The sequence below is a fragment of the Hyperoodon ampullatus genome (genome assembly GCF_949752795.1).
Source record: "Hyperoodon ampullatus genome assembly, chromosome: 1".
Lineage (NCBI taxonomy): Eukaryota > Metazoa > Chordata > Mammalia > Artiodactyla > Ziphiidae > Hyperoodon > Hyperoodon ampullatus.
In genome coordinates, this window is record NC_136914.1 from 182839553 (window position 1) to 182866157 (window position 26605).

The window sequence follows — 26605 nt, forward strand, 5'->3', positions numbered from 1 at the left end:
AGCCGGCACTCAAGTGCTTTCTGGGAGACAAAGAAATAATAAATCAAGAGCAGGTGCCCTGCCCACACACTGCCACCACCAACATCAATCTGCTTCTCCACAGAAACATGGCCATTTCCCATCTCTGGGACCAGATGTTTCAGTGAAGCAACAAATGGCAAGGCCCTGGAATTGACCCGGTCCATGACCTTCTCAGAAAAGAGGCCATGATGGATTGATGCCTCCCTCCAAAGCAGCACCCCTCCATACACAACTCCCCCAGGACCCCCCAAATACACACACACACACACACCCACACACCAGACCTCACCCAGGCACAGGTGCAAGTTGGCTATCCTTCCAGCCCCTCCCCAAGCTGCGACATACCAGGACTCCCCGAGTCCCCAGCAAGCTCCACTGTGGCACTAGTCCGGTGTAGAAAAAAAATTTTTTTCCTAGCAGACTGAGGTCACAACTGTAGGCAATGGATAAAATGAGAAGGAAGATTGTCAGCCAGAAATTATCAACCTGTCTCTATCCATACAAAGCAATAATAATTAAGCTCCCACTAAGTGTCAGGCCTTGAGCTAGATACTTTCAAGTAAGTCATCTCATAATCTTCATTCATCCTGGAGCAGGACAGCATGGTGGCTGAGAGCTGGATGCTGGAGCTAGCCTGCATATGAAGTCTGTCTCCACCACTTGTGAGCTCTCTGACTGTGGATGAATTTCTATACCTTGGTGTCCTTACCGCAAAAAGGTAGTATGAAGGTTGATAAAGGATTAAATGATTTAATGTTTATAAAATGCTTAGAACAGCGCCTGGCACTTTATAAACACATCTATGTGTCTTATAAATAAGTTCCTTGCTTTACGCATTGCACTTACTAGATATGTACTCTCTAGTAATAGTTACTACATCTGGTTGAGGAAAAGAGAGAAAAAATTGCTTTCATTTTCTCCAAAAGAATTGGATGGGAAGTTCCCTTTTGCCTGCAAGTTATGCTCAGATAGAGAACTCTCTGGGAAGAAATTTACCAAGAGTTCTGGTGAAGAGGAAGCCACAGGTGCAGGAAGATGGAGGGTCAGGGCCCTTGAGGGAGGCTGATTGGTAAGTTGCAAAGCCTGTACCAGCACCCTGGACAGCTCCCCGCAGGCCAGTGCCAGAATAGAGGTTGTTCCCCTCCTGCCAAGGCTCAGCTTTTTGCTGAGGCAAGGCGTCCTGGTCTGCTGCCAACTCCTCCACCCTAGTCCTTGGGGCTGCTGATGCACGGGTAGGGGGTTGCCTTCTAAGCTGGAAGTTGGAGGGTGAGAGAATTTAGTGTCCCTGGAGCTTCCTTAAGGAGCTGGTCCTGGACCATCTTTCTTTCTTCCTTCCTTCCTTCCTTCCTTCCTTCTTGCCTGCCTGCCTGCCTGGGTGAAGTCTGGGGTGTGTGTGTGTTTTGGGGGGGATGTCCTGGGGGAGTTTTGTGTGGAGGGCTGCTGCTTTGGAGGGAGGCATCAATCAGTCCATCCTGGCCTCTTTTCCTTCCATGGATCTTCATCCGCCCCTCTCCTTGGCACTGCCAGGGAGGGTGTGGTCACCTTGCACAAAGAGCAGCAGGGGTTTGATGAGGCACAAGGAATAGGGAAGCAGCATGAGGACAACAAGACTGGTCCCCATGGCCTGGGTTTAAATTTAGGCTCTACTGCTGGAATCTCAGGCAAGTGACCCAGCTTCTCCATGCCCAACTTCCTCATCAATAAGACAGGGGAAATAGCACCTACACTGAACCAGGATTGAGTGAGAATTAAATAAAGCAGCACACACAACACCTCTGGCACAGAGATGTGCTTAATAAATGAACCTGTTTCCTGCCATAGAGGAACAGAGGACTGGAGAATTAGGCATGAGCCCAGAGATAACTTGCCTTCATGCTCAGGAACAGCCATGAATTCTGTGGGCCAGAGAGCTGGAAGAAGGGATCTGCATCTTGAAGGCCCTGGGAAAGTTTCTCTTCTCAAAGATTCCACTGTCCTTTAGCCACGAGACAGAAAACTTCTGCCTTAAATTCCAACCCCCCTTTTTCAAATCAGATAAGGCAAACAACATATGCATAAATAATAATTGCTCAGTAGGTTGGAAGGCTGTCCCTTTAAAAGACTCATAATGGGAGAGTCAGAGGACCAGAGGTCTCAAACGCAAAAGACCAGAGAGCGAGGCAGGTGATGTAAATTTGTGAAGCCAGCTGGAGAAAGACTGCAATGAGCTAGAGAGGGTGTGTACTGACTAACAGCCTTCAAATAAAATTTAAAATAATTATCTCACCCAACAGAGCCCTTCTACAGCACCCATTTCCTGCTGAGGGCTGCAGCGAGTTAGGAGTCCCCTAACCCCTTACTTAACAGAGACCAAGGCTGGAGCCCAGAGAGAGGCTGTGACTTGCCCAAGGTCATCCAGAGCCAGGCCTGTCCCCGTACTGGAACTTTTTCCCTCCCTCAGACAGAGGACAGTTTGGCCACTTCAGAGCAGGTGTTGGCAACTCCTTAAGTGGAAGAGTTTCTTCTCCTTCCCTGGGGTGTCTGGGTGGGTGGAGAGATTGGGCAATGGGTGGCAAGGCTGCTGCCTCTCACCCTGGTGTGCTGGTCTCCATCACCTCATCCGACAGCTATCTCAGGGACAGAAGCCAACTTTCCAATGCCTTCTGGGCCTCTCACCAGCCAAGACACAGCCTGGAATGATAATGCCTGCTTAACCAGCAGGGCTAGCCAGGAAGCCAGGGTACCCCTGAAACTTTTATCTGCTCTTTACAAGACCCACAAGTGTAAAATGAAGATAAAACAACACATCTTACAGATGATAATAATAACCACAGCAGCCACTTACATTGCTCTTATTGTGTGCCAGGCACCCTAAGCAGTGGGTACTATTAACCATTTTACAGATAAAGAAACTGAGGGATAGAGAGGCGAAGTGATTCCCCCCCTTCCTCCCAGGCGCCCTAACTAGTAGGTGGCAGAGCCAGGAGCCATCTCAGTCCTTTGCCTCTAAAGCCCAAGTTCTTTCCACTGTATCAGGATGCCTCCTTCGGGGTGGGGAGCACCGTAAGGGAAGAAGCCGTATCTAATGGTAGTTTGCTTTTGAGGCCAGAAGGATGGGAAGAATCCTCTCTGACTCTGGTAGAAAGAGACAAACTGTAATCTCAACAGCACAAATCTCCCAGCCTCCACTGCCTCAGAGCCTCTCTCCGGCCAGTCCGCAGACCCGAACATGGACTCGATGTGCCATCCATGGTCAACGCTGGGGACGTATTAGGCCCAGCGCAAAGCCAGGGCTGCTCACCTTGTCTTCTGAGAACGGGGCGTCTCAGCGGGTGTGGCCCTCTTAAGGTGAGCCCCCACTTGAGCCTCTGCTGAGAGCAAAGCTGCTGGATCCTGCCCAGGAAATGGTTTCGGCGCCCACGCGGGGTCTCTTACAGCTCCAGGCGTAGACCCCTGCCACATCACTCCCTGAACCCACCCGGGACTTGGAGGCAGCTCTGGAGATTGGAGGTGGGGGTGGGGTTGGGAAGGGGGCGGGACCTCGCAGGAGCGGAGGGAGGGCTTGGTGTAGTGCGAAGACTGCCTGGGAGGAGTTAGAACGGGGAGGGCGTGAGGAGGCGGGAAGGGAGAAGAGGCGGAGCTGCCGAACCCGGACAGTTAAAACGGAAAGGGGGCGCACTGGTTAGGAGAAGGATGTGGGGAAAGCGGTAGGGTGGGCGGGGCAGAGCTGATATTGGGGGCCCCGGGTGGGGACGAAGCGACTTCTCCCCTCAATCCCCAGATGCTCACAGTCAGGAGTTCTCTACTGTGACATTCTCCCGAAGGGCCGGTCGGTCGGAACCCAGTCCAGCAGTCTGCGCCTCCCCTCCCCGGCGTGGAAGGGGCCAGGGGGCGGGGCCAGAGAAAGGGTTGAGGGATCGGTCGTCGGCGCCCCTCCAGTCACCGCCCCACATTCCAGCTGCGAGAACAGATGGACGTAGCCGCGGCTCACCTCGGGGACTCCTTACCCGCTGCGCGCTGAGATCCAGGCTAAGGCGGAGATCTGGAGCCCCTAGCGACCCCTCTCCCGCGGGGCCGGGGGAAAGCGGCCGCTGTGTGCCCCTTTCCGCGGGGAGAAGAGCGGGCGCGGACCCCACGAGTCCTAGAACTGCGGGGGCGGAGAACCCGCTTGTCGCGCGGCGCACCCATCCTCAGGGGCTTGGCCAGGACTCCTTCCGCACCGAGACCCCTTTCTGGGGCTTCCAGCCTTGGCGCATCTGGGGAGAGGACCCCCACCCGGCAGCGCCCCGCCCCCAGCCCCCGCCCCGCCGACGTCGCATTAGCATGAGCGACGCAAGTGGCCCGGGCACCACTCGGGGGCCGAGACTCGCCGCGTCACAGCCCCGAGTGTAAAAGAAAAAAAGAGTAGGCGGCGGCGGAGGAGGCAAGAGCCGACGCGAGGGGAGGGGAGGGGAGGGCGGCGGGGCGAGCGAGCCGGCGGGCGGGCGGCAGCAGCATGCCCCTCGGCCTGCTCAGGCGGCCTCTCAGCGCTGCGGGGGTGGCTCCCTGCGCGCCCGAGCCTCAGAGCGCTCATTCTCCGGCTCCGGCGCCTTGGCACGGCCGCCTTTCCTGACCGCCCCTGAGCCCAGCGGCGGCGGGTCCCGAGCTCGGTTCCGGACAGCGGCGGCGCCTCGCCGGACAGGGTCCTTGCCTTTCCCGGCGAGCAGGGTCCCCCGAAGTTCCGCGCCCTGGTCTCTGCACTGCAGGGCGCGCGCGCCCGGCCCCGGCCGAAGCGTCCTCGGAAGAGCGGCGGGGTGCGGGTGATGGAACCCGAGGCGCCGGCGGGTCAGGCCCCGGCGGCAGCCAGCAAGCTGTCGGAGGCGGTGGGCGCGGCGCTGCAAGATCCCCGGCGGCAGCGGCGCCTGGTGCTGGTCATCGTGTGCGTGGCGCTGCTCCTGGACAACATGCTGTACATGGTCATCGTGCCCATCGTGCCCTTCTATGTGCACTCGGCCAGCGAGAAGCCCACCCTGACTTCCAAAGTGTGTGTGACCGCCCTGCCGCCGCCCACTCCGGCCAATGCCAGTGCCGACACTGTCAACACCTCGGAGTCCTCGACGGCCGCGATGCCGGCCAGGTCTACCGCGCAGCCCCAATACCCCACCGACAACGAGGACGTGAAGATCGGGGTGCTGTTTGCCTCCAAGGCCATCCTGCAGCTGCTGGTGAACCCCCTGAGCGGGACCTTCATCGACCGCATGAGCTATGACTTGCCGCTGCTTATGGGCCTGGGCGTACTGTTCGCCTCTACAGTGATGTTTGCCTTCGCGGAGGACTACGCGACGCTCTTCGCCGCGCGCAGCCTGCAGGGTCTCGGCTCGGCCTTCGCGGACACGTCTGGCATTGCCATGATCGCCGACAAGTATCCTGAGGAGCCGGAGCGCAGTCGTGCCCTGGGCTTGGCGCTGGCCTTCATCAGCTTCGGAAGCCTAGTGGCGCCGCCCTTCGGGGGGTTCCTCCACAAGTTCGTGGGCAAGACCGCGCCCTTTCTGGTGCTCGCCATGGTTTCGCTGCTCGACGCCCTGCTGCTGCTGGTCGTGGCCAAGCCCTTCTCCGCCGCGGCGCGGGCGCGGGCCAACCTGCCAGTGGGCACGCCTATCCACCGCCTCATGCTGGACCCCTACATCGCCGTGGTGGCAGGCGCGCTCACCACCTGCAACATCCCCCTCGCCTTTCTCGAGCCCACCATCGCCACGTGGATGGAGCACACGATGGCGGCGTCCGAGTGGGACGCAGGCATAGCCTGGCTGCCAGCCTTCGTGCCGCACGTGCTAGGCGTGTACCTCACAGTGCGACTGGCAGCGCGCTACCCCCACCTGCAGTGGCTGTACGGCGCCTTCGGGCTGGCGGTGATAGGCGCCAGCTCGTGCTTGGTGCCCGCCTGCCGCTCCTTCTCACCACTAGTGGCCTCGCTCTGCGGCCTCTGCTTCGGCATTGCGCTGGTGGACACGGCGCTGCTGCCCACGCTCGCCTTTCTTGTGGACGTGCGCCACGTCTCGGTCTACGGCAGCGTCTACGCCATTGCCGATATATCCTATTGCGTGGCCTATGCGCTCGGGCCCATAGTGGCGGGCCACATCGTGCACTCGCTTGGCTTTGAGCAGCTTAGCCTTGTTATGGGCCTGGCCAACCTGCTGTATGCGCCCGTCCTGCTGCTGCTGCGCAACGTGGGCCGCCTGAAGCGCTCCCGCTCCGAGCGCGATGTGCTGCTGGATGAGCCACCGCAGGGTCTATACGATGCTGTGCGCCTGCGGGAGCGCCCTCTGTCCGACCGGGAAGGCGCGCCTCGCAGCCCGCCAGGCCCCTTCGACGCATGCGAGGACGACTACGACTACTACACCCGCAGCTAGCAGCCTCGCTTCTCCTCCAGGCCACCCGCCCACTCCCCACCCCACTCCCACCCCCGGGTCAAGGTGGCTGCTCTGTGAGCACACTGGCCAGCTCAGGCTCAGGTCCCGCCTCCTCCAGCGAGTACCCCAGCCCCTCCTCTGTCTTGATTTCCCCTGCCCGAGTCCCCTCTCTATGACCCTTTCTGTGTCCTCCTCCCTTTCCTCCAGTGGGGCGTGGAGCACCGAGGCACGTGAACTGATGTGCTCCTGGCAAAGAGGAAGAGGCGCGCGGGTCGCCACCTCGGGGCTCCCCGATGTAGAGCCGTGCCTCTGTTTGTCCTTCCTTCCCTTCCTCCCAGTGCCAACTTGGCCCGCTGCGCCGCGGTGCCTCCGGGCCGAATCAATAAACTATATCTGTACGAGACCGAGTCTCTTTACTGATGGGGTGGGCGGCCGGGCAAGGGGCCAGGGCAGAATGGGAGGGTGAGCTGGGTCTAACCCAAATCCAGGTCTCAGTCCAGCGGGCACGCAGGAAGCCTGTTGCTCTTTTGCTGCCTGGAAAAGGAGATACGAAAGAAGCAAACTCAACAAGGGCTCCCACCCACAAACACCCTGGTGCCTAGGCCGGTCTCAGCCCGCGACAGCCCCTCCCTCACCCAGGCCTAGCGCAGAGCCCCAGGGCGCCGCCCGGGGGAGCCTGAGGACCCTCTCCCTCCGGGTGCGCTGGTCCCGCCCCTTGAGGACACACCCTGAGTCTAAGACAGAGCTCTTAGGCGCCCAAGCTTCCCTTCCCTTCGAGCCTGGCAACCTGTCCCGTCCAGTCTCCGAAAGGGAATAGGGGTGGAACTGTTATGAGCAGCTGAAAAAAAAACCGGCCAAATCTTTAAGGGCTTGATTTCTCGAGATGCGTGTGTGTGATGTGTGTGTGTTCATCAGACCGCTGGACTCTATCCTACGAGGAGTGGAGGAACAGTTGTCGATGTGTCCGCTGTGTCCCAGCTATGCGGGCTTGAGTCAGGGCTGGAGAGAATGATAGTGTGAGAGCTGATACCAACCCCACCCTACACGGTCCTGAGTGCAAGCAAGCGCCCAGGCCTGCCAGAGAAGTCTCCCCACCTTGAGTGGGGGTCCCCAGAGTCCCAGACCAGCGTGTGTGCACCACTCCCGGTCCTGTAACCTGCGGCCTCCTGAGGGCTGCAGAGTCCTCAGATGCCGGCATGGAGAGGTCGCCGTGTTGGGGTATGCCTGTGTATTAGACAACGTCTGTGGGGGTCTGTACTGCTGGTGTGTGCACGTCTGTTCTGACTCTGTGTGTCCGGCTGTGTGTGTGTCTGTCTGAGCAGGGTCTCTCTTTGTGAGTCTGTCTGTGTGTGTTCGTGTGTAAGGATCTATATGGGGTGGAGGGGGAATGCATTGTCTGGGAGGAATGTCTGCCTCTGGCTGTGTGTCTCTAAGCATCCCTAGGTCTGTATCCTGCATATTCCCCGTAGTGCCAGCCGGGATGAGTGGGAATAGAAAAGGACCTGCAGTGATCGACAAACAGGTTGTTTTTATTTATTATTATTATTATATTATTATTATTATTAATTATATTGTAAAAGGAGTTGTAATAAGGTTTGAGCCTGCCCTAGACAGTGGGGAGGGCACAGATTTATCCAGACCCAACCCTCCCCAGGGTTCTGCAGAGGCAGCCACGGCTAGGATAAAGGGGTTAGGGGAGCGCAGGGACTGGGGAAGGCTGAGCTGAGGGCGATGGGCACGGGCGGGGCCACGTTCTGCACCCCCCCATCTCGGGCCTGGATTCCGCTGCCTTTGCTAGAGATCGTCCGGGAAGCCGTCAGAGCACGGGATGGGGGCCGGGAGGTGGGATCCCGGAAGGCGGCGGAGTGGTGGGGGGGGGACAAAGGATGGAGAGGGTGAGAGGTAGGGGTGGGGCTGGGGGGAGGGAGGAAAAGGGAGAAAGGGGAGGGAGGAGGAACAGGAGGAAAGAGGGGGAGGTGACTGGCGCGGCCGGCTCGCTCGCAGCCAGTCGCGAGGCCTGGGGACCCGGCGACGTCGGAGGCTCTGCCACCGACTGAGGCGGTGGCCCCCACCCCCGCACTGCTGACGCGCCCCCGAATCCCTTCCGGCTCACATTCTAGCCCCTAGTTCTGCTGGGTGCGGTGCAGCGGCGGCCGAGGCAGCAGAGACGAGGAGAGCAGGTGAGTAGGGCTGGACTGGCGGAGCACAGCGCGGGGAGCCGGGAGCGGAGGGAGGCTCCGTCCAGGGACCGCACCGGGGCCGGGAGGCCCCAGAACCCGCGGAGTCCTCCGAGTCCCAAAGGGCAGCGGCCGTCGGGGGGCGGCCGGGAGGGTGCGGGATTCTGTGGCTCTGGTGTTTCTCCACCCAGGGTGGGGGCAGGGGACGGGGAGCTGGATGGTGCGAAGTTGGGGGAAAGGGCTTGGACAGGCTTGACTGTCGGCTTCGCGGCTTCACGTGTGTGCCCACACTTCTGAACCCCCATCTGCTAAGTGCCAAGGTGTGCACTTTCCGTGCCCAGTTGGAGGGTCTGCAGATCTCACTCCAACCCCCTGAAGTGCTGGCATGCACCTGCCTCTCCGACTCTGTCGCGGAGGCGGGAGATGGGGTGCAGGCGTGGGCGCGAGTAGCAAGTGTAAGCCGGGTGGCAGGGAGCCCCTGGAGCACGCGGGCAGCCTGTGGTGCCCGGGCTGAGCTGGGCTTCGGCTTCCAGGGCAAAGCAGAGCCCCCTTCAGGCAGGCTTCAGAAGCCAGGCTGGTGGGAGTGTGGAGTGGAGGGCACCAAACTGACAAAGAAAGATACCGACACAAATACACCCTTTAGGCGCCAGGGCCAGTGAGGAAGAGCAGCTGGCCGGCAGGAACAAGGCCCTCCCATTTGGCACCCATGAAACCATCCTACTTCAATCTCCTGTGCCTCTCCAGGACTTGGTGTCTCTGAGGCTTGACTAGTGTCTTCCCGCTATGGGCTGGCTGGGGGCCAGAGCAAGAGGAGGCATTGGCTGCATTGTCTGTAGGGCCCTTACCACCTTGCCCTTGCCCTACTCGGCCCCTCAAAACTCCTGTGGCACTGGGGTCGACTCTCATCTGGATGCTGTTGCTTCTGCTTTGCAGTGGGTAGCAGCAGCCCCTATGCTACAGGGCGCTCACCGGTCTGGGGACCACCTAGTCCCGAGTGCTGTGTCACAGTGCCCGCAAGGACTCTACATTCTCTGCCCAGTGCTACCAGGCAACCCCAGGCTCCTCCACCCCTGGACCGGGATTATCTATCTTTCTGGATGCTGTGTCTTAGGGTCAGCTGTGCCTTGCACCCAAACCCCCGCTCCCACTGTGTCTGCCTGGGGGTAGAATGGGCTAAGTCTTAGCTTTAGGCTCTTGGGAGAGAATAGGGGATGGATGAGTGGAAACCATGGGTGGGTGCTTATGCTTACGCAGGCTTATGCTTAGGGATAGAACTTGGGCCCTGAGGGTAGAGGTTGGGCCCCAGTAGCCTTAAAAACTGGTTTTTGCCCCTCTTGGCCTGGCTCACTTCTACTGTACCTTCAGAATTAATCCATCTCCTTACAGGCCTATTCAGGGGGCCCCTAGGGGCCTGGGCTGCCTAACTTCCCTGTACATCTCCCTCAGCATTCTCATGCCACCTACACTGGGAGCCAGCCAACCAGAGACTGCCTAAGTCACAGCCCATCCAGCAGGGTCCTCCCTGCCTTGGCCACGGGCCAGTCTCCGATAAGCCTAGAGTGTCTCCCGGAGCCCAGAGCCTTAAAGGACCTTGTATTCATTCATGTGTGCATGCATTCCTTGTACTTAGCTACCCAACACTGATTTTACTCCATGCCAGGCACAGGGCTAGGGCCCAGAGGTGAAGTACTGAACACGGCAGGTGTAGTCTTGCCCTGGAGAAGCTCACAGTCTAGTGGGAAAGAGAGACTTTAATCTGCAAAGCACATATCTATCGGGTCCCAGGCAGGAACAACGCAAGTGCTCTGCCAGTGACCCCTCATGGATCTGGAATGAGCAAGCCCAGCCCTGCTCTCTCCCACGCTGCTCTGGGGCGGTCAGTTGAGGCTGGATGACAGCAGTTTTGTGGAGCAGGTGCCAATTGGAGACTCATTTCAGGCCCCACCCTCTCCTATTTGGAGTCAGACAGGACACTGTGGTCAGTGTGTGGACTGGTCTGGAGGTCAGGAGTTTGGGACCAGGCCCACAAGGAGGGCTGTGAACACTACTGCCCAGCTCTGGCCTCCTCACAGGGCAGGGGCAGAGCGCCAGGCTATGGGAAGTGAAGGGTCCGGTCTAGGTGGCTCTTGTATTGATGCCTCTCTGCTTCTTGGTCCCCAGGTCCACACCTCTGCTTCCCCAAACAGGAGTCACCAAGATGCCCATCCTCGAAAAAACGCCCCCTAAGACGGCAGCAAAAAGTCCCAGCAGTGAGGAGGAGCCTGTAAGTGACATTTGGATCCCTCTCTCCCCACTCACAAACTCTTGCTTCCAGAACAGTCCTGAGTGGGACTGACCCCCAACTCTTGCCTGGCCCCTAGCCCTGTGCTCTCCTGGGCAGGAGGCCCAGGCTGCAGCCCTGCCCCAAGTTTGCTGAGGAGCCCGGGGAGGACTGGAGGGGCTGGGAGTGGCGTCAGGGAATACCGAGGGAATGCTGACAGCCACACTTCCTAACCTCCAAGGCCAGGGAGAGCCCTTGACCTGAGCCAGGCACTCTCTTTTCTCTCAGGGCCTTCCCTCTCTCCAAGTTCCACCTCCAATGGCTGTGAGCCCAGTGGAACTGCCTTAGGATGAGGCTGAATTCCCTACTCTAAGCCTTGTCACATCCCAGCCCCAGCTGCTGTCAGCCCTGGAGCCTTAAGCGCCATCTTCCCCACTGGTTTGAGACAATGCCACCCTTCCCTGGGCAGGCATCCTCCTTCCCCACCACACTCAACCCACCTTCCAGAGTGATAGAGCGACACATCTGATCTTCAGGCTGTTGCACACGGCGGTTCCTGTCTTCTTGACATCTCTTTACCCCAACCCTAACCCCAGGGCTTCATTTGAAAACCTGATCAGAACTTTCTGGCTTCTCCTCATGAAGTTGCTCACCACATTGTCCAAACAACCTGACAAACACCTCTGTTGTTGCCTCTGGTCCGTGGCACGTCCCTCCCTTTGGTCTGTGGCTGCCTTGAGAGCAGGCTCTGTATCTCCATTGTCCCTGAGTCCAGCCCAGAAATGTGAGCCCTGGCTCACATAAATTGCCCAGAAATGTTTACTGATCTAAGACCCCAGGGCCCAAAGACCCTCATTTGTACAAGTCCCTGCCTCTGTACCCAGGCAAGGCCAGGAGCCACGAGAGTCTGGGAAGAGCCCCAAGGGGCTGAGACATCTGAGCAGAGATTTCCTGCTTCACTCCTTCTTCCCCATCACTGATTCCCCATGACCCAGGCTGAGTCACTGTCAGAGCTCCAAAGAAGGGTAGCCTGTTTCTAGCAGGGGCTCTAGCCAGATCTGCTGGCACTCTTGGCCAAGCCACCAGCTGGACTGCGCTTTCTGTAGATGCTTCCCCACTCACCCACCACACAGACCCCCAAGACCCCAAGAGAAGGAAGAGGGAACTAGAGCAGCTTGGTGGGGAGGCTGGACCTGGCTCTCTGGGAGTGTGCTGAGCAACCTAGAATGCTTCCTGGACCATCCTCAAGGGTTACCCAGGGCAGGAGCAGCCCGTAGTTGGCACTGACACCCTCCTCACTCCCCCTAGGGCAGTAAACTCTAGAGACAGGCTCAGACAGGCAGAGCCCCTTCCCTCATCAGCACATGCGCTCCGGCTCACTCACACTTGGGGTCCGCCTGCCCAGAGCTCCCAGGGATGGGGGTGGGGGTCCGCTTCAGTCCCTGTAGCAGCAGGAGCAGAACACAGGTAAGCATTCAATGGACCCCCTTCACTCCACAGCCTAGCCGGGGTGGAAATTCACTGACCCCACCACCCCACAGAGGAGAAACCCCTGAAAAGAAGGCAGCCCACCATCTGCCAGCTTTGTAAAGTTTAAGTAGTAGTATGAAAAGTCCTGGTTTCCAATTGTGACCAGCTAAGTGAGGAAGAAGGAAAAGGATGGATGGAAAAGGGAGCAAGGGAGAGAACGACCAAGGAGGAAGGAGCAGAAGGGCTGTCGGTGGTGGGGAGCGGGGACTGAGTTCAGGTCCTGCCTCTGCCATAGAATGGCTGGATGACTTTGGACTAGCCTCTTCACCCTCTGGTCCTCAGTTTCCTCATCTGAAAATGGGACAAAATTTCCTTCCCAGGCTAAGCCATAACACTGTTGAACGCACACAAGATCCCAGGGTGACAGAGCTCGTAAACTGAGAAGCCCAGATCAGGAGGACATGGGTGGCGAGCTCTACTTAGATTCTTGAGACACTTTGGGGGCCCCCAGGTATTATGGGTTTTCTCTTAGGAATCCATCTGGAGGGATAAGGATAGTAATATCATAATGTTTTATGACGTGACTAATTGGGGCCAGTTGTTTCTCTTATTTAATTCTCTCTGTGCCCCTCTCACATAGGAATTGTTATTTATGTCCTATGAATGAGGAAGCTGAGGCTTGGAGAGATTAAGAGTGGGAAAACTTCCAATGAATTCCCCCCTACCTGTGCCCCATACCCACATGGAGCTAAATGCCCCTCCCTGTGTTTCATAACTGGCAGGGATTTAATAAGGGGCCCAGTGCATGAGTCACCTTCCCAGGAAATATCATGCAGAATTCTGGTCATTAGGGCAAGCAGTGAACTATACCTCACACCACCTTTCAACTCTCCAAATCTCTCCATTAGAGTCACACCCTTTGGGTCCGGAGATCAATTGGATTGTGGAGCCCCAGCTGGGAACAAGTCCTAAATTAAGAGTGGCCAGCAGTCAATATCAATAACAGGACCATTTCATCTTACACTCATTCTTTATGGTTTATAGGCACTTTCGTATTCGTGATCTCTTTGATCTTATGAGAGATAGAGGTTATTCTGTTTTACAGGGTAGGAAACTGAGGCACAGAGGTAGGGGTGCTTTGCTCAAGATCACACAGATGGTCAGCATCAGGGTCGGGGCATGAACCCATGTCTGTCTGGTGTCAGCATCAAAGTCTTTTCCTCTGCACTTTGTCCCCTCCTAGAGGCCAGGCTGGGGTGTAGGAGAAAGCTAACAGGAGCTTCCTAAGTTCACAATTCTGCTGAGCTGAGCCCTGGAAACAGATGAGTCCCAGGATAGGGAACAAAGATGGGGCAGATCGAAATAGACACAGGGGATCAATTTGGGGACAGGCATGGGCCACACATGAGAAGAGGAACCAAAGCCTGTGTACCTTCTCTTCCAGGGGCTGCCCAAACTCCCCGTGCCCCCGCTGCAGCAGACCCTGGCCACCTACCTGCGGTGCATGCAGCACCTGGTGCCTGAGGAGCAATTCAGGAGGAGCCAGGCCATCGTGCAGCGGTTTGGGGCTCCTGGTGGCCTCGGTGAGACCCTGCAGCAGAAGCTCCTGGAACGGCAGGAGAAGACAGCCAACTGGGTAAGAGCTGCTGGGAGGGGGCAAACAAGGAACCCATGGGGCAGGGGGCAGAAAGCAGTCATGGAGACAGAGGGATGTGGGTGTGGGGCAGGTAGGTGACAAAGATGGGGCAGATGGAGGGACAGGCATGGGGGAGACAACAGAGCGCTAGTGAGGAGCAAGGGTGAAGGACAGACAAGATGGGGATGGGGACAGAGAGGGGACAGATGGGGATAAGGATGGGGGACAGACAGGGACAGAGATGGGGCAGATGGGGGACAGAAATGGGGGGCAGATGAGTAACAGGGATGCGAGCAGCAGAGGATAGCATGAGGTCAGGGGAGCAGAGAGGGGTGAAGGGCAGGAATGAGGCACTCATAAGAATGGGCAGGGGACATGGATGAAGCAGTAAACAACCAGGATGAACACTGGGATGGAAGAAAGGAGATAGTATGGGACAAAGCTGAAGGACAGGCGTGGTAGACGGGGAGCACACAGGCCCTAGTCCATAAGTGGGGCTCAGCGTATGTTTGTGGAATGAATGAATGAATGAAAAAAGTACATGATCTAGTGAAGGGTCCCCATTTTCCCTTGGGGCTACCAGGATGGGACTGGTGCGCTCCACAGGCGAGATGTGTGTGGCCATTGAGGGTAATGGCACCCTTCCCCACCCTCCCTGGCAGGTGTCTGAGTACTGGCTGAATGACATGTATCTCAATAACCGACTGGCCCTGCCTGTCAACTCCAGCCCAGCTGTGGTCTTTGCCCGGCAGTACTTCCAAGATACCAGTGACCAGCTAAGGTGAGGCCCCCGTGCCCCTGGGCTCACAGCTTGGGAGTCTGCCTGGAGGAAGGGGCCTGGCACCAGCACCAGGAAGGAGAGGTTGAAACTCGTGCCTCGGCTGAGCTTTCTGTGGCCGAATGGCCCTGAGACAGTGGCATCCAGGCCATGGTGTCAGAAGGAGGTTAGGCAAGTGGCACGTGGGTAACAAACACAGGGTCTTCCTCAGAATGTATCTATTTGGGGTGGGGTGGGGAGGTCACGGGCCCCCAGGAGTCCCCATGGCAGTCTGGGCCTGGTTGAGGCCCTGGGAGGAAGCCTGTAGCCTCTGATCCTGCCAGCACTTGAGGCTGGGGCTTCTTACTGGGACCCATGGCCCCAGGCTATCTCAGAGGGCCTCTGCTGCCCTGCAGCCCCCAGCTCTGGACAGAGGCTCTGAGGGAGTGGAAATGGTTTCTTCCTGCCAGCCACCGCCAGAGTCTCTGCCATCTGCTGCAATTTCAGAGCTCACTGAGCCCCTGGAACAGCCTCTGGGCCCACTGATGACAACGGAGGGGCCATTTACGCAAGGGTCAGGTCGGGAGGGAGGGTCTCCCTGCCGGAGTCTCTCAGAGCCAAACCCAGGTCTCTGGCCTCAAGACCCACATGTGGCACAGCATGGGGATGGTTCAGAGGGAGGAAAAAAAAAAACAAGAGGCAGGGCCCACCTCGGCCTCTGCGCAGGGCTCAACTATGCTGGAAGACCCCTGCCCCCCTCCTTCTTCACCAAGACCAGCTTGGCCAACCTGCTGGCCGGGGGCAGTCTCCCCCCTTCCCCTGCAGCCAGGCCTTCCCTCGGCAGAAGGAAGCGTGTGGATGGATGAACAACTTCTGGAAACAGTTCTCAAAATTGCATCGAAGGGGGCGTTTTCCTCCTGATGCAATTAAGCCAGGCTCATCATCCATGGGCCGTTAAGATGACAGGGTCGCGTGGTAAGGTTGTCTGGTGCCTTTTTTCCCCATGCCAGCGCCCACTTTCCTTTTCATTAGCATTAAGGGGACCAAATGACTGACTTTCCCCAGGAGATTGGATTTCCCAGAACCCCCAGGTTTTGGCCCAGTCCAGCCCCAGCACAGGCCTTCACCTGGAAGAACCCCATCCCTGACGGTCCAACCCCCTCTTGCCTGCTCTGTGGCCTCTCCTGGCTTCCTCTCCCTCCTCCTCCTCCTCTTCAGTCACCTTCCAGTTTCCTCTCCTCCCCTCCCCAGTTCTGTCCTCAGGACCATTTTTAATCCAAGGTTTGTGAAGGACGAACAGCATGGGGGTAGGGGCGGGGCAGCAGGGACCCCACCTGATTAGTGTACCATCAAGGCCAGACATCTGGTGGGTGGTCCATGAGTTTGGGAGAGACAGAGAGGAGATGGGAGGGAGGGGCAGAGGGAGGTGGAGAGAGAAGAAGTAAGAAGAAATGAAGGAAGAAGGGAGGGAGGGAGGGAGGGAGCTGGGCCCTGGAGAGGAAAAACTGAGGCCTCATCTCTCTCTGCAGGTTTGCAGCCAACCTCATCTCCGGTGTGCTCAGCTACAAGGCCCTGCTGGACAGGTAGGACCGAGCCCAGCCTGAGAAGGGAGGTACCCTGTTCTGGCACAGTCTGTTGACCCATCTGTCTCCCTACCACACTAGCCAAGGAGCTCCCAGAGGGCAGAGAACTTGCCTTTTTCCAGCTCTGTGTTCTGGGCCCCATCACAGAGCAAACAACCCCCCTGAGCTTCCTGAGCATCAGAATGACCTTTACCCCAGCTGGCCTAGCCATTAATGGTTACTTTGCCTGGGGTAAGCACGATCCTTGATTTCTTTAAAATGCCCCCCTCCCTCCATCGTCTTATATATACACATGCCATGATTCAGTGTGTCAGGAATACAGAGAGCACATCAAAAGGTGGGGAAGTTGTTGGAGCGCGGTGATGCTGAGTTCAGCCTCGTTACTCACTACTTGAAAGAAATGGGCTCCCCACTCTGAGCCTGTCTCCTCAACCCCATCAAGCTTGAGAAATGGGTGAGCCGACTCAGTGGACCCAAAGGTGTCCTGACAGATGGAGAGGGCTGCATAAGCACAGTGGATCATCACTGATTTTAAGAGGAAAGTCCCTTTTCCAGCCAAGCCCCAGGTGCCCAGGAGCAGCAGAGAGAGTGAGAGGGCGTGGGGGACCCCGTGAGAGGGTCTCAGAGTCCCCAGAGGCAGGAACTGTAAGGGCGTCAGATGCCAGAAAGAAAGAAGGGCCCAAAGCAGTGTCCATTGCACAGACGAGGAAGCTGAGGCTCAGAGAGGTTAAGGGCCTTGTCCGTGGTCACACAGCCAGCAGGTGTCAGAGTGAGGAAGGCACAGGGGCAAACTTCACTTTCTTTTTAACTTGATCCAACCCAGTCTTACCCAGACTTGTGGGGGAGGCTTAGACCTGCAGCCCCTCCAGGGTAGGGCTGTTTCCTCTGGAGAGGAGGGGGCAGGCCCCCAGACCCAAAGTGCAGAGTAGCTCAGGGCTTGGGCCCTGGGGTCAGCAGACCTGAGTCTGAATTCTGACACCCGCAGCACAGGACGTGTCGATCTTGGGTGAGTAATCCCTCCTAGCTATATACCCCTGTCTGTCAAATGGAAATAATGATAGTAGCAACCTCTTGGGGCTTCTGCAACTGTCCTATGAGATGACGCCTTCAAAGCTTTCAGCCCTAAGTTAGGCACACAGCAGGCTTTCCATTCATTTCTGAACCAAACACTCCTAGACTTCTGTCTGCTCACTCCTCACCGTACCATTCCCTCGCTGGGTCACCAGACCTTCCGGCTACTGTTACTTGTGGTGTTTTTTTGGTGTCTCTCTTCCTCGCTGGGAGAGCTCTGCCATCCCCCAGAACTCAGTGCTGCTGATGCTCCGACTCTTTGATTTCAGAGAGCTTCATCCCTTACCTTGTCCAGCTGGACAGCAGAGGAGGAAGGGCACCACCCACGACCTGGTACCCTTCCATCGCTGACAGTCTAGACCCCAGACTCCCACGTGTGTGTGCGTGCGCTTGTATGCGTGCATGTGGGCACACTTACACAGACATGCATACCCATACATATCCACGTGAAGCTTCCCACATCTGATTACCGTAAATGTCATAAGGCTGGAAATTTATGCCATTGCCCGAGCGCCTGTTTGAGACGCTTCATTTACTCATTTATTCATTTGCTCACTTTGCAAATTGATGTTGGGAAGGTGAAGGGAAATAAGGCCCCATCCCTGTCTTCAAAAGGTTCTCAGACCATTTGGCAAGACAGACACATCAACAGCACAAAATACAGCTGTGTCGGTCCCCATGAGCCCCATACTCCATTATCTGACCCCCTGACCTCCCCACCAGGGCGCCTCCCAGTCATTGCAAGCTGAGTCATCCCCAGTGGGCCCTTGCGGTCCCTCCCCACACCCCAGCTGGACCCTCGCCTTGTCCTGCCATCTCAGTAAACGCACCACACACCCCCGGTGGTGAATCCAGGACCCTAGAAATCACCTGAGGTGTCTTTCTCCCTCGCCTGCTCATCTAGTCCAAGTGCAGGTGCATCACTCTCCCTCCAGAACCCATTCCCATGCCTCCCTTCCCCTCCTCCCACCACCCTCCCCAGGCCCATCACCTTCCCAGCAGCCCACAGCCTCCTTCCTGGTTCTTCCTTTGACCCACTTCCACCCATTCTCCACACAGAACCAGGGCCATTACAAAAGCAAAACAGATCAAATCCTGGCCCTGAAAGCTCTCGCCTTCTGGGGCTTTCACTGCCCCAAGAATGAAACGGTACCACCTTTCCACTGCCAAGGAGACTCACAAGTCTCCCCACCTGTCTGGCCATCTCTTTACTCAGTTTCAATGCACTGGCTTCCTTTCACCTTGGACGAGTATTCCTCAAATGATCTATGGTAAAGGACCAATATATTCTTTTAATTTAGCAAAGTGTTTGTAAAACACCGCAGAAATGAATTAGCAGAAAAATGACCCAAAGGTACAAAATACGATACCATTTGTTTTATCGTTAGATTCAACACACACAAACGTCCTCTGTCAACCTGTTAACAAGTTTCTGAAAGTTCCTTCTGGAGTCCCACACTCACCCTGTCGTGAGCTGGTCATTACAGTTCAGTCTGACACCCACAGTTGGAGCAGCAGGGCCGTGGGACACCCCACCCAGCACACCTCCTGCCTGCTTCTTACCCTCAGGGCTCAGCTCACAGGTCTGGTCCACAGTGAGGCTGTCCCTGGTCGCTCCTTCTGCCCCACCAGTCACTGTCTCATCACCCTGTCTCACTACCTGCTTGCTGTCTTTGCCCCACTACGTACCCCAGACCTGCGCCCCATTAGAACAGGAAACTCAGGTCTTGTTTGCAGCTATATGCCCAGATCCTGGTGCCTGGCCCCGGAGAGTGCTCAGTCACATTTGTTGACTGAAAGGCTGGAAGGAAGGAAGGAGGAAGGAGGGAAGGAAGAAAGGAAAGAAGGAAGGAAGGGAAGGAGGGAGGGGAGAAAGAGACAGAAAGAGAAGAAAAAGGAGGAAGAGGAAGAGGAAAAGGAGGGGAAGGTGGAAGGTGGGGAGAGGAGGAGGAGACAGAAGGAGGAAAGACAGGGAAAGAGAGAAAGTGAGAGAGAGGGAGGAGGAGAAAAAAGGAGGGAAGAAAGGACACGAGACATGCCGAGACCACAGGAGAAAGAGAACTTTCCACCTGGAACTCAGAGGTTTCTAGAAGAGGTGATGAAGGAGTAGGCTCTAAAAAATGTAGAGGGGGGCTTCCCTGGTGGCGCAGTGGTTGAGAGTCTGCCTGCCGATGCAGGGGACACGGGTTCGTGCCCCGGTCCGGGAAGATCCCACATGCCGTGGAGCGGCTGGGCCCGTGAGCCACGGCCGCTGAGCCTGCGCGTCCGGAGCCTGTGCTCCGCAACGGGAGAGGCCACAACAGTGAGAGGCCCGCGTACCGCAAAAAAAAAAAAAAAAAAAAAAAGAGTAGAGGGAGTTTTCTAAATACATTAGTTGAGAGCAGGAGTGAGGGTGAAATCATGCCAAGCAGAGCAGCAGAAGCAAAGGCCCAGAGGGCTGAAACGGCCAGATCCGCACCTGTGCACATGTAGTGCATGAGGCCAAGGTGAGGGAGACTAACGGAGACCAGAGAACACCCCGAGGGGCTCCACGGGGCACTCCACTACTTTAGAAAGTGGCAAATCGAGCTCTTTGACAGCCATCGTCATGCAGTTCTGGTGTTTCTGCTCCACTTTGCCCAATCAGTTTGGAGTAAAATCAACTCTGATTCCCTGCCTCCCTCCCCTCCAGCCACTCCATCCCCACTGACTGTGCCAAGGGCCAGCTGTCAGGGCAGCAGCTCTGTATGAAGCAATACTACGGGCTCTTCTCCTCCTACCGGCTCCCTGGCCACACCCAGGACACGCTGGTGGCCCAGAAGAGCAGTGTCATGCCGGAGCCTGAGCACGTCATTGTGGCCTGCTGCAACCAGGTAGGCGGCCCCTTGCTGCTGCAGCCTCTCAGGCTTGGGGAGGGGCGCACGTGTGCTCATCCATTCCTGCTTCTCCAAGGGTGTTCAACCCCCTCCCGGAGTCACACGGTGAGCTGGGGCAGGGTGGCCCCAAAGTGGGGTGTCTTGATTCCCGGTCAGTCCCATTTCTCTCCACTGGTTGGATTTTAAGAACCAGGAGAGTCATCAATTGAGAATGCCTTCAGTGGGTTCCCATTTCAGTCCTGACCAGCCAGGTCAGGTTCAAAGAACCGCCTGGATGGACTGAGAGTCATTAATGAGACCCAGCATGTCCTTAGCCCTTCCACATGCAGTCACCCAGGCCGTGGCCTTCCTGGAGACCACATACAGACAGACGAACAGTTTACAGACTGACTGTCAGGACTTCCATGTCCAGACGGTGGGCTTGGCACTTCCGTTCATCCCATCTGATCCTACGATGGCCCTGCAGAGGGGGCCTTGGAATCTGCATTTGACAGATGAGGAAATGAGACTTAGGTTAAGTGGTTTGTCCAAGGGTGAGAAGTCCTCCTAGGTCTGCCAGTGTCACAAGCCCACAAGGTCCTCAGACTGTGTTCCATGGAACAAAAAAGAGTCCATGGGGGCCCAGGGGACAGGCCGAGCGTGAGGACTTCTGACAACAGACAGTATATTCTATATATTGAGGCTCCACATAAATATTCCATCTGACTAAAAGCTGTTTTGTTTTCTGTCAAAACCCAAGTTTGACACCCACCCTGGGGACTCCCCTGGTATTTGTTCTACAGTGTTTTCTTCTTGGGCTCACCTGACGTTTTCAGTCTAAGCCAGGAGCCCTAAGTCTGCCATCGGAGGATGGCCGTTCCCAGGTTCAAAGCCCACCTGACACCTGGCTGGCCACAAAACGAGGACCTTTCTCCATCTTTGTTCAAAAGTCAAACCCAGAATTTCCCAGCACCCATGCACCCTAGCGTCCATCCCTTCCAGAAACGCTCTCAGGCTCCCACCCTGAGCCGGGCCACCTGTATGCTGTTCAGTGTGTGGGACCAGACACTCACGTCAACCAGCTGACAAGCGTTCTTGACCTGGGGCTAGGAATAAAACCCTTTACAATGCCCGAGGCTCTAGCTTCAAAACTGCTGAACGACAGCTCACAAGCCTTACACACAGAGCACACGCAGGTGCACATGTATATATATGTGTACACGTACACATAGAGCATTTTGTGTGTTGTTTTTCCATTTTAATCTTCCTCTGCACATTATTTGCTGACTTGCTTTTTTTCTCCACTCACCAGTGTGTTTGAGACCTATCCCTGTAGCTGTACCTAGAGCTAGTTCATTCCCTTTAACTGCTGGATAGACATGCACTGGACGAGTACACCACAATTTACTTAACCATTCCCCTACTGGCGAACATTTGGGCTCTCTGTACCGCTTTGCTATTGCAAACAGGCTGATATGCACATTCCTTTATATGTCTTTCCGGGCACAAGAGTAAACGTTTCTCTAAGCCTCAGGCTAGAGTATGTATTTATAAGAGCAACTGCTGAATCACAGGGCATGCACATTTTCAGTTTTGATTGACACAGCCCTCCAACAGAAGTTGTATCCATTTCTACGCAATTCCCCACAAACATAATGGTTTTATGTAATCTAGGACCTACAGAAACAAGCTTTCTTTAGTAAGTTTAATCCGACCTTCTTTGATTTGGGGCAGTTTGGAGTCCAGCACAGTCGGCAGTGTTGGGCTGGTCCCCACATTAGGACTCTTCAGAACCATCACGTACCTTGGGAACCATGGGCCCGAGCATCCCTGCCCTGCTCTCGCGTGGAGGCTCAGGGAGGGCCTGACGCCTTGGGCTGGCCGCCCTGAGTGACGTCTTTGACCTGTTTCCCCCACAGTTCTTTGTCTTGGATGTTGTGATTAATTTCCGCCGTCTCAGTGAGGGGGATCTGTTCACTCAGTTGAGAAAGATAGTCAGAATGGCTTCCAACGAGGATGAACGCTCACCTCCAATCGGCCTGCTGACGTCAGACGGGAGGAGCGAGTGGGCTGAGGCCAGGACGGTCCTCGTGAAAGGTTAGCAGCAGTGCCCAGTGCGTCTCCACGCTCATCTCATCCTCACACCCATCGGCTCCCCTCCCTCCAGGGTCGGGTGCCATGCCTCATCCCCATTTGCCATAGCGCGGGGAGCTCAGGCCTCCCTCCAACCCAGGACCGATGGCATGTCCTACTGTCAGCTGGGGTGCCTTGAAACTGAAGGCACCTCTTGTACCCTTGTAATTCATCTGACAATGTGCTAGCTTTCTGGGTGAGGCTGACTAGCCCTGGAATCTGAGGATGTCCAGGAATATTGAGGGAGGGAAGGTTATGAGCTGGATGAAGGCCAGCTGCAATGAAGCAGTTGTGTTTTACTGGTGGGCAGGGATGATACTCATTTCAAGAGTCTGAGTCACTGGGAGAGCTGTCAGGTGGGAATTTGGGATGGAGCCACCTCTGGGAGGGTGGTTGGCTACCTCCTTCCTGTGATTTCATGGTCCCAGAACTCTTCATCTTCAAGCTGACCTTATCCTTCAGGCTGCTGCTCTTATGAAAGTTTCTGAGCGTTCCCATAAGAAATCCAGGAAGAGCCTTAACATTTTCAAACCATCCTTCTGGAAACTACTTTTCAAACCCAAAGTGAACCCTATTCTCAGAAACTGGATGGAGAGCCTTCCTTGCTTGCCTACGTTAGAGATTCCCAGATGAGGGGTGACACTTCTGTGAGCCTCTGTCTGCCCCTCAGGTTTTGATGCAACCAGGTGACCATTCAGACTCCCTGAGTGTCTGTAAGCTGAGGACCTGGGATAGGCCTAGGGAGTGTAAGGGACAGAGAGGATGAACCCCTGGCCCTGAGCAGCCCCTTCAATAGGAATCGGGGAAGGGATGGCAGATGAGGGAGCAGATTTAAGTACATAGTAATGCAGTGTCTACCCATGTAAGGCAGTGGAGCCAGCAGGGGCCAAATAAATGCTCCAGGACTTCAGAGAGGGGAGGGAGCCATTTTAATTGGGAGGCTTTTGAAAGGCTTTGTAGGAAGAGGTGAGAATTGAGCAAAGCCCTGTGACATGAGTGAGAGGGGCAGGAGGGAGGGACAGTGTCCAGGCAAGCAGACCAACTGCAGGCAAAGTCGACTGCCCAGCAGGGCCATGTCTGACCTGCCCAGTACCATGAGGAGAGCAGTCTGGCCGGCAAAGGTGGCCATGCTAAATGTACTGAGAGAAGGAGAAGGTGGTGGGGCTTGGATGTATGGCCACAGGCACTTCCCTCTCCCTAGAAAGTTCTTCCCCCAAGGCTGGCTGGCCCCTTGCACCATCCCAAACTCAGCTCAGGTGCCCCACCCTAGACCCTCCTTGAGAATCCCCCAGCTCTCCCCAGCACACTCTGTTCCCTTGTCCTGTTTTCTCATCTTGATTGCATTTCTCTCCCTCTGAAGTCAGCTTTTCACTTGTTTGATTCTGATTGATTTGTTGCTGATGATCTGTCCTGCCCCACCCCCTCAAGTCTATAAGGTCCAGGAGAACAGGGGCCTTACCTGGTTTAACTTCTGAATCTGCTGTCCCAAACACAGTTGGTCCCCAATTATATTTGTTAAATAAAAGAATGAAGGACTACTAAGGATACTGGGCTCCAGACTTATTTTCCACTTACCAATGAATTTTTCTTTCATTCGATTCTTGGGTATCTTCAAGTGCTTGGTCTTAAATCGGAGGCTGCATGGGTCACAGAGAGGTGTAAGAGTTGACCCTGTTCTCACCGACCTCACTGCCAAGTGGGGGAATTAATAACTTATGATTTGAAAGTGAGTTGATTCCCTCAGCAGACCATGGTGTAATCAAATCCCACTCTTCTCCCCTCCAGGGAAAGAGACAGGCATCAAAAGAATCGCCTCTGCTTCCAGTACGGTTCCCACTTTATTAGCAGGCCAGGCCCAAGCCATCTCTCTGCAGAACTGACCGGGACTGCCTTGGGGTTTGAGTGCTTGGGTACGCTAATCAGAATTAATTTGTTAATGGCACTTGATCTGGCTTTCTGAATGGAAGTGCTGTTTCTAAAGGAAGCACTGCAGAAAGGAGGGGACGCATACACGCCTTCCCTTTGGAAATCTAATTAATCCAGTTAGTACTGAGTGTGTCATCTGCACAGCGGGAAGCCAATCTTTCACAGAACTCTCCTCTCTGGAGCGCCCCTTCCCATGGAAGGAAAACAGGGAAACCACTTAGGATACAATTTTGGTGTAAAAATGAAAGATTAAGGCAGCTTGGGCTAGAGTGGAGAGTGAAGATGGAAAGACATGGGTGGTGTCTAGGTACGTTTCAAACTAGAAGTGACAATAAGGAAAAGAGGAATGAGCAAGAGTCCTAGGTTTTTGATGTGAGCAACTGAGTAGATGGTGGTACCATTCACTGAGATGAGAACCAGGTGAGGGAAGTGGCAACAGAATGGAGAAGTCCTTTCCAAGTATGTTAGGGCTGAGACGCCTTGAGTCAAGTTAGATCTATGTGTCTGGTGTTCAAGGGAGAGGTCGGTACAGAGATATAAATTTGAGAGCCATCAGCACAGAAGTGATATTTAAAGTCACGGACTTGGATGAGATCATCTGGAAACGGAAGAATGGGGCCTTGGGGGTCAGGTAGAGAAAGATGCAAAGGGGATTGCAAAAGAGCAGCCTGTGAAGTCAAGAGGAAACCAGGAGATGAGTCACAAAAATCCAAGAGGGAAGGAGAGAGCCGCTGACCACGTGGGATGCTGCTGAGAGCTCACGGAAGAACAGGACAGAGAGGAAAGCCTGGGCTTAGCAACCCTAAGTCATCCGTGGTCTTCACCAAAGCCAGACTAGAGTGCTAAGAAGGGTAAATGGTTGTATGCTGATGGAAGCCATCCAACAGCAGGAGGGAATTGTTGATGAGACGGTCACTGAGTAGAATCTTGAAGGGTGGGTGGTTCAGAAAAATGGGAGTGGTGGGAAGAGGATGGGGCTCAAGAGCAGTGTTTTTAGTAGGAGAGGCAAGTGCAGGGAAGTAATCCAGGAAGTGAAATTGTTAATGAGGAGAGAGGAGACAAACAGAGGGGTGGAATTCTTGCAAAGGCAAAAGGAAATGGAACCCAGAGAATCAGAGGCCTTTGACTGGTACAGGGAAAACAGGATCTGGGCCCGAGGTCCTCGGGGATGTGGCTGTGGTAGCAGGAATAAGAGGAGGTTCCTGACTAGAGGCTTCTGGCTTCAGATCCACAGAGCCAGGCTATGCACCAAGAGAGGTGAAGGTGGGGCACTGGAGGCAGAAGAGAATACATGAAATAGCCTCTTGCAAAGTGGGAAAGGCAGCCTACTCAGGAAACTTGCTAAGATTCATGGACTGTGTCGAGCTCATATTTGAGGGCTTGGGGTCGTACATTTTAGAAGAAATTAATTAGCATTGTTTTGCATTTCCCCTCCCCATAGTGTTCAGGTCCTGAGGTTCAAGCAAGGAGAAGGTGGGTCGCTGGGTTCAGCCAAGGTTGGTGAGCATAACGGAGGGAGTGGGGGGCAGGTGTGGCAGGAGAATGACTATAATGCTGGAATCTGAACTGAGTAAGGAGATTCGTTAGTCTGCTCAGGCTGCCATAACAACGTACGACACACTGCGGGGCTTAGACAACAGCCATTTATCCTCCCCCACTTCTGGAGGCTAGAAGTCCAAGATCAAGATGTCAACAGAGTTGGTTTCTTCTGAGGCCTCTCTCCTTGGCTCATGGATGGCCGTCTTCTCCCTGTGTCTTCACATTGTCTTCCCTCTGTGTGTGTGGATGTCTGTGTTCTCATCTCCTCTTCTTATAAGGACACCAGTCATGTTGGATTAGGGCCCCACCCCAGTGACCTCATTTTAATTTAATTACCTCTGTAAAGATCCCCATCTCCAAATACGGTCCAATTCTGAGGTACAGGGGGTTAGGACTTCAACTTGGGAATTTTGGGGGGACATAGTTCAGCCCATCACAGAAGGGAAGTGAAAGACAGGGGTGGGTGGTGGAGAGTTGAAATAAGCAGTGGGGCCCAAGGGTTTTGAGAGTGTCAGTGAGGTGAGACGTGTTGCAGTGGGAGGTAAGAGAGTGTGAAGCAGGAGTCAAGAGTGTGGTCAGGGTGCGGCATGCTTGAACTAAGCTTCAGAGGGGGTTGGCTCCTCATAGAGGTACACCCCCAGATGTGATGGTGGGAGTGGGTACTGAGGTTAGACTGTCAAAAGTGAGAAGTCAAGGGGCTGAGAGAGGAGTATGCCAGCCAGGTCACACACACGGGAATGTCCAAGCTACCGGAAGGATGGCCAGAGTGCTGATGGGGAGGAAGAAGATGAGCCAGGAGCCCAGGTCATCATGGCCGGGCACTGTGAAGA

At 55.5% G+C, this 26605-nt stretch overlaps 2 protein-coding genes across 2 annotated transcripts in view; both read left to right on the forward strand.

Annotated features, from left to right (window-relative positions):
- Positions 1-4802: 4802 nt before the first annotated feature.
- Positions 4803-6389, forward strand: SLC18A3 (solute carrier family 18 member A3; the record flags this gene model as incomplete). The annotated part of the gene is made up of 1 exon (XM_079699259.1): positions 4803-6389. One exon carries the CDS (start codon positions 4803-4805, stop codon positions 6387-6389), a length of 1587 nt encoding a protein of 528 aa, XP_079555385.1.
- A 4374-nt stretch (positions 6390-10763) lies between these two features.
- Positions 10764-26605, forward strand: part of CHAT (choline O-acetyltransferase) — a gene marked incomplete at both ends in the record, with an annotated part of 46575 nt that continues 30733 nt past the window's right edge. The window contains 6 exons of the mRNA XM_079706900.1: positions 10764-10829; positions 13741-13932; positions 14595-14713; positions 16219-16272; positions 20015-20195; positions 22097-22274. Of these exons, the coding sequence (XP_079563026.1) occupies positions 10764-10829; positions 13741-13932; positions 14595-14713; positions 16219-16272; positions 20015-20195; positions 22097-22274 (790 nt within the window). The remainder of the gene's footprint in view (positions 10830-13740; positions 13933-14594; positions 14714-16218; positions 16273-20014; positions 20196-22096; positions 22275-26605) is intronic.